Source organism: Vigna angularis, chromosome 9, assembly GCF_016808095.1.
Source record: "Vigna angularis cultivar LongXiaoDou No.4 chromosome 9, ASM1680809v1, whole genome shotgun sequence".
NCBI classification, from domain to species: domain Eukaryota; kingdom Viridiplantae; phylum Streptophyta; class Magnoliopsida; order Fabales; family Fabaceae; genus Vigna; species Vigna angularis.
In genome coordinates this window covers 8,543,236-8,551,582 of record NC_068978.1, presented here as the reverse complement: position 1 = coordinate 8,551,582, position 8,347 = coordinate 8,543,236, and the positions used below count along the sequence as shown (strand labels likewise).

At 33.7% G+C, this 8,347-nt stretch overlaps 1 protein-coding gene across 2 annotated transcripts; it reads left to right on the top strand.

The window, feature by feature from the left end:
- Positions 1–2,139, top strand: LOC108321190 (gibberellin 20-oxidase-like protein). Of its 2 annotated transcripts, XM_052868722.1 has the most exons (3): positions 1–91; positions 755–1,154; positions 1,350–2,139. In XM_052868722.1, exons 2-3 carry the CDS (start codon positions 799–801, stop codon positions 1,951–1,953), a joined length of 960 nt encoding a protein of 319 aa, XP_052724682.1. In that variant the 5' UTR covers positions 1–91; positions 755–798; the 3' UTR covers positions 1,954–2,139. The 2 variants fall into 2 exon arrangements, with proteins under 2 accessions (XP_052724682.1, XP_017408358.1); XM_017552869.2 differs by lacking the exon at positions 1–91 and having other exon boundaries at positions 700–1,154.
- Positions 2,140–8,347: the final 6,208 nt, after the last annotated feature.

Here is an 8,347-nt window from a genome sequence, read left to right as displayed (position 1 = left end):
CTTTCTCTATCTCATGTATATCAGAATTATACCAACTTTATCTGTGTTAACTGTATGAAATAAGGATTTCCTCAAGAGGCTGAGAAAAAGTGTATGCACTTTTAGCGACAGAATTGCTGTATCTTTATTCTACTCTTGTAGATGTAGCCTTTTGTTTATAGCCTTTTCAACAAGTCATGTTCATAGACACATTGTTAGCATATTATCATTCACTTTAGGCCAATCATTAACTTTCCACAATCACAGTACAACAAAATTTCACTATTATCAATTTAAATTCTCATTAGGAATATGACTTTTAAAGTAATTCTGACAGAAACTTCAGATTCTTTGTTGGGTTTTTTTTCTTCTATCTTTGACTGAGTATTAAAATTACACTGATATTGATTTATCAAAACTCTTTTCCGTATATTTTAAAATATCAAAATCAGTGTCCATCAGTGTATTTTGAAGATACAAACAGAAACATTACAGAAAAATCATTCAAATTCGGATAGAAATCAAGTAAAATCACAATATCAAACTTTTGATGATGGCAGTACACATAGTTTTTTGTCTTTTATATCCTAATTCCTTTTGACTCTAAGAAGAACACCAAGAAGTTAGTTTTGCTTTATCTTTATGCTCTATATCTTTGTTGGCACTTCTCCACTTGATTGATAAAAATAATGGACTTGTCTTATCTATAGTCTGTCTTATACCTGTCTTCTGATTTAAAGGTTCTGACCAAACTTCTATATATTAAATTTCTCAGGTCTTTGGTGGTGGCAGCATACCATATCTCTTCTCCACATCATAATGTCTAAGTCTGAATATGTTGTTGAGCTTCCTATTTTAGACATTTCTCAGCCATTACAACCATCTTCTCTAACCTCTCTCTCTAAAGCCTGCAAAGATTGGGGATTTTTCCACATAATCAATCATGGAATCTCCAAAGATCTTTGCAGCCAGATTCATTATTTATCTAAATACCTCTTCAGCCTCCCTTCTGAGGCTAAACTTAAACTTGGTCCTTTCTCTTCTATAAAGTCTTACACCCCTCACTTCATTGCCTCTCCATTCTTTGAGAGCCTCAGAATCAATGGACCAAACTTCTATGTTTCTGCTAAGAGCTCTGAAGAAATCCTCTTTGAGAAACAGAATTCCAGATTCAGGTAATGTATAACAATTTAAACTGTCAAATGATTGATGAGTTTTGGAGCATCAGCAGCATAGCTGAGAGATGTCAAAGTTGATAATGATGTCTAAGATAACCTTATTTGGAACAATCACATTGCTATGCTTCTCTATGATGTCTGATTTTTCATTCAACAAAAGAATAATCTATTTCCTTGTATGGTTTGAAACAGTGAGACACTGCAAGAGTATTGCAGTAAGATGGCTGATTTGTCAGAGAAAATTCTGAAGGTTGTGTTGATGAGCTTGGAGGATGGATTTGACAGCCTCTTCTATGATGCTGAATTCAATAAGTGTCATGGTTACTTGAGGATAAACAACTACTCTGCTCCAGAAAGTTTGGAGGATGAAGTTGAGGGGCTTGGAATGCACACCGACATGAGTTGTATAACAATCTTGTACCAAGATGAAATTGGAGGGCTTCAAGTGAAGTCACATGAAGGAAAGTGGATAGACATAAGCCCTTCTGAAGGGACACTAGTGGTGAACATAGGAGACATGATGCAAGCGTGGAGCAATGATAAACTTAGATCTTCTGAACATAGAGTTGTTTTGAAGCAACCTTTGAACAGGTTTTCATTGGCCTTCTTTTGGTGCTTTGAGGATGAAAAGGTGGTGATGGCACCAGATGAAGTTGTTGGAGAAGGAAACAAGAGGATGTATAATCCATTTGAGTGCTTGGAATACTTGAAATTCAGAGAGAACAATCAAAGAGGAAGATTTGAAAAAGTTGGGTATACAGTTAAGGATTTTGCAGGAATCAGGTCTCAACTGTGAGTAAAAATGGTTATAAAAGTTGAAAATCAGTTATCACATTGCAATCTGTGCTTGCTGTGACTTCCAATTGGTATATAAAATAAATAGACAGAAAAACTTTGCTGGTCTTCAAATAATTTGTTCTGTTCTTTCGATGGTTGTACATAACATTTATTGAGCAAACAATAATATTTGTTCACCAGCAAATACGTGTGCCATTGTTATTCATAAAAACCCTTCCTTTGCATGCATTTAATATCCAACTAAATTATCTTCTATTTCTATTTCAAAAAGAAAAATGTTCTTTTAACAAATTTTTTTTACAATTGCATCTATGGTATTTATGATCGGTCTATTTCAAATATACATACTAATATAACAGTGAAACGTAATATCAGAATTCTTAAAAAAAAAAAACTATGGTTCAGTTAACTAAAATATATAAGAAAATAACGAAATAACATGAAATTCATAATACTTAGCTCCGATCCCAAGTCTATATATCTAAAATATTTTTTGTTTTAGAATTTTGTCAGTTTTTATTTTTGAAAGATATTTCGAAAAATAAAAGAAAAAATAAATATTTAAACTTTTTAAAAGACTTTTCTAAAAAAATATATTTAAACTGCATTGTGATATCATACTTAAAGACTATATAATTATCAGAAATATTATTTAATATTATTTATTTTATTTTTGTAACATTTCAAAAATACAGTATAAAACTATATAATAGAATAATCACATGTTAAATAATACTACAGATCAGTCTTACAAAAGTAGAATGTACGGTTATGACCGAACGCCCTTACAAGATAACTGGGAAATTGAAACCACTACTCTAGCTACTACGGGACCGAACGGTGTCACAAAAATAAATTATACCGAACGGTCTTACAATAGGTAAAACTAACACCAGACCGAACACTCTCAAGGTTCGGCCTTAACTTCTACCTCAACCAAACTTTCTTCTTTCAGCGCTTCTTCTAGCAGCTCTTCCCCTTCTGCTCACATCCACACGGATGATCATTGCGACAGGACAATAACCGAACATACAAAACGGACAAGACAGGAAAATAGGGTAAGCTTATGTAATTTAATTTATGTATCAGCATAATATTTCACAAAATCAATTAAACCAGATAAATCATTAACTCTTTCATGCAAAGCCTAATACTAAACTCTGACTGTCCGGACTATATGAATTATGTGTAGCTACGACGTTCGTGCACCCGGGTGATGTAGTAACTAGGATACCCTCAACAGCTGCCACCCGAGATTAGTTCTATCTGTCCAAATTAACCATAAGGACTAGGACCTCCTGTCATTCCCACGCATGACTTACCCTTTTCTACGTGAGAAACGAGTAATCACGGAATATCAGGATGAACCGCCAGCTTAGCATGCCCACATTCATACTTTACCAAATCCAATATACATTCATGAGATATTCCTCCCCGGAATACTCTTTCATAACCAAAGTCATTTCATCCATATCATATTCCATCATCTTTCATTATTAACCTTAACTTAAACAATTTGAATAAAAATCCCGTGGATACCAAATACCGAACGTTAGTTTTTTTAACCCATAACAAGACTGAAAACTTGGAGAGAGACCGAGATATCTCCAACTCAAAACAGATCAAATCGAGAGAGTTACTCACTTGTTGTGAAAGGTGTAACACCCAAATATTTTAAAGGGTATTACTGATAGTAGAGACTAAATTAATTTGATATCTTATATAAACAATCAAACTTTATTTCAATTACTCCAAAGTACAATACCAAATTTACAAACTTTAAACAATATAGTCTTCATCATTGAAATTTCAACTTATAAGTTTTACACAACATAATCTTCCCAATACAAATTTATTCTTTTTACAAAAATCCCTGAAAGTTTTTCCCCGCATCTCTCTCATCTCTAAGCTTTTTCAACCGCATCTGCAACATTATCTAATCACATATAACATGAGTTATATGATCATAGAACAAACAAATAAGGGTAAGCCAACCATATCATATCAATCATTAAACTTGTAATAAGAATAGTTCAATCATGTATTTCTACAATTACTAAAATATCATTACCCCGATGTCATTAATTCATCATTATCAAAATCATCTTCCTCAATTTCATAAGCCTTACAATTTTACCATGCTTACTCACGAAGCCTTATGGTCAGACCACTCTCTGCCTGCTTTCTTAAGCCTCACCGGTATACTATGTCTTACTCTCTGAAGCCTTATGGTCAGACCTCTCTCTGCCTGCTTCTATAAAACTTATGAACCACCTATTTATGTCAAAGCCTTATGGTCAGACCACTTGCTGCCTGCTTTCATAAACCTCAGGTGTTACTTTGCTCATATCAAGCTCTCATGGTATAACCGAACATACTACTTCCCGTAGGAAACATCATTTCATAAGCAATAATTTCTTATATCCATTCCAACATTTCATCAAATCAACATTTCATAACCTCTTCTCCCCATAACTCAATCATGTTCATTCTCTAATCATAATTTGACAATAACCTATTTTGGTGTCAATAAATTAAACAAATTGCCAGATAACATACTTCATATTATAAACTCATTTTGACCATAACGAGTATAACTCAACATATTTTCACCAATCAAAGATTCATAAATCAGTCAAACATTTCAACATATCTTAGCAACTACGTATTAAAGTCTGAGCTCAATGTAACGATAAATAAAATATATATGAAGTTTTTACCATGATAACTTTATGCATCTACAATTGACTTATTTTATTTTATTTTCATCCTATTAGAGATCTTTCTTTACCCCAATTGGTCACCGGAGAGGACCCAGATGTCTGAACGCATCAAACTCACCTTCGACGCCAACACATATGACTAGTCACAACTGACTGGACCAGGCCAGGGCTGCTCTATGATCAGGGATGTGCCAACTCAGGTTTTTAAGGTTCCTCTATCCTACCAACAAAGGGAGGTCCTTAATAATTAACAATTTATTTATTTAATTTATCTACCTTGTTTTCTTATGCTCTAAATCTAAAATGCCTAATTTTAATATTTTACTTCCTCTCACAACAACCTCAAACAGTATATGCATATCTATTTAATACCCATATACAAATTTATTACAGAACCCTTACTCCAAACCTTCCAACAAAATCAATTTCAGCCAACAAACTCATTCAATAAATTCATCACAATAAACATCCATAATAGAATTCATACAAGATAATTATAAACAATTAACAAAAATAAAATATTACTATAAATGGTCATAGAAGAATACAATCATAAAAATAATCTTAAAATAAAAATTCATGGGGAAACAAGAAGTTGAATCTGGCAGAGCCGATTAGACAACTTCTAATCCATCCAAAAATACAATATAATTAAATAACAAGAACAATAACATGTCTAGGGAAATAAGAAGTTGAATCTGGCAGAGCCAGTTAGACAACTTCTAATCCTTCCAAAAATGCAATAAAATAAATAAGTAAAGCAATAAATAGTTTGGGGAAACAAGAAGTTGAATCTGGCAGAGCCGGTTAGACAACTTCTAATCCTTCCAAAAATGCAATAAAATAAATAAGTAAAGAAATAAAAGTTTGGGGAAATAAGAAATTGAATCTGGTAGAGCCGGTTAGACAATTTCTAATCCTTCCAAAATACAATAAATAAGGGAAACAATAAAATGTTTGGGGAAACAAGAAATTGAATCTGGCAGAGCCGGTTAGACAATTTCTAATCCTTCCAAAATACAAAAATAAACAACTAATAACATACAAATGGCATAACATAATCAACATCACATTTTACAACTATCACACTTGGATATCAACACAAAAGCATACTCTCATTTAAAATTCAAGATCATACAGAAACAAAATATTCCATATTCAAGATTTAAGGTCAGACAAAAGCAAAATATAGCATATTCAAGACTCAAGATAATACAAAAGGAATTACTCAAAGTTAGCTCCCCTTACCTCTATTACAGACTTAATCCCCTCGCCCTCTGAAAACTTCCAGAATATCCCCTTTGCAAAATTTGAAATTCTTCCAACTCTCTTCTCTAAAAAATTTTCTAAGTTCTTTGATGTAAATTTTTCAGCCTCCCCCCTTGGCTATTTATAGCAAAAAAATTTACTATTCATTTTTTACTATTCATTTTAACTATTCATTATTTTATTCATTTTACTATTACAAAATAATTTTTTATTTGCAATTTGATAAATTCTGATCTCAAAGCTACGTGGAACACTTATCCTTTCCAAAAATATTTTTTTTACTATTCACTTTTTACTATTCACATTTTACTATTCATTTTTTTTTAACTTACAAATATTTTCAAGGATCTTACAAAAGGGACCGAATACAATAATACTTCTCAAAGACTAATAGAATCGAACGTTATTTTCCAAGTGAGCCAATTTAATGAACTGACTCTTGAGAGTTCACACCGAACACCGTAAAGCCTAGGCCGAGTACTAAGACTCTAGGCCGAAACCAATTAAGACAGATACTGTAGGACATCAAATAATAGCACTTGACGGAATCATATGAAGAAACCGAACGTCAATAAACGCTTAGCTTCTTAATGAGTTAAACATCAAGGAAAACAAATGCCACTCGAAGACCGGGCACTGTATTGGACGAACGCTTTTATGATAAAGATATATTACGAAAATGAGAACGAGCGCCTGGTATAAGACCGAACACTTACTTAGTACGAGCGCTTGGTGTAAGACCGAGCACTACTTAGTACGAGCGCTTGGTGTAAGACCGAACACTACTTAACTTATAGAATAAAGGCTTGATAAATAGAAGATATCATTTAACTAATGTTCAAGAACGAACGAAATATACAAATACATATAGATATACTGAAGTTTATAATCAAATACCAAGGAACGAATATCCTTAGATGAATGCTTAAGTACAAATATTACGAAACGACACGAAGACGCTAGTCTTCAACTAGAATTCTCTCCAAATGAAAGAATCCAGTTCCAACCGAGTCCACAAGAAAACCGAACACTATATCGAACGAGCGTTGGTCTAATACCAAACACTTATTAAGAACGAACGCTACTGAGAACGAACGCTACTGAGAACGAACGCTTGTATAATTAAATGGTCAATACTGACTCTCGACAACATGGTCAAATATCAAACACTTATTAAGAACGAACGCTACTGAGAACGAACGCTTGTATAATTGAATGATCAATACTGACTCTCGACAACATGGTCTAATACCAAACACTTATTAAGAACGAACGCTACTGAGAACGAACGCTTGTATAATTAAATGGTCAATACTGACTCTCGATAACATGGTCAAATATCAAACACTTATTAAGAACGAACGCTACTGAGAACGAACGCTTGTATAATTAAATGGTCAATACTGACTCTCGATAACATGGTCAAATATCAAACACTTATTAAGAACGAACGCTACTGAAAACGAACGCTTGTATAATTGAATGGTCAATACTGACTCTCGACAACATGGTCAAATACCAAACACTTATTAAGAACGAACGCTACTGAGAACGAACGCTTGTATAATTAAATGGTCAATACTGACTCTCGACAACATGGTCAAATACCAAACACTTATTAAGAACGAATGCTACTGAGAACGAACGCTTGTATAATTGAATGGTCAATACTGACTCTCGACAACATGGTCAAATACCAAACACTTATTAAGAACGAACGCTACTGAGAATGAACGCTTGTATAATTAAATGGTCAATACTTACTCTCGACAACATCCCTACCCATTTCATGGCTTTCATTAATCATCAATACTTTTAAACAACATACCATAATTCATCATCAACCAAATCATCAAACACAATATCATTCTAGTTTCTCATCTCTTAGATTCATATACTCATACAACCAACAATGCAGTAATAACCAGATTTCATATTCATTCAGCAATCAACGAACATGCATCCATTCAAAGCAACAAAATAAATCAAATTATATAAGCTTCCTTACCTCTAATGTAACTGAACGCTTCTAGATATGGTATATGGTTCACCTCTAAACGTCCTTCTACCCTCAACGCTCAACAATTTCAAACAGCTCAACTTCACAAACCGAACGGTTCAACTGGAAGCTCTTGACGCCGGAAGTGCTTCAGTGGTGCCTGAGTGGTGATCGGAGAAGAGAAAGGGTGAGATTTTGTAGAGAGAAGATGAAGAAATCTAGAGAGAAGGAGGAGAAAATGAAAGTTCAGAACTTTGGGGAAGAAGGGTGCATGCAGAAGTGGAGTGAATTTATGAAAACTTAAGAGTTTTACTCCGTCAAAACATTCGTCCAATCTGCAGCACACACCTGTCTTCCACTTTCTGAATCTCAGACTTCCTTTGCTTGACACCTAACTTCCG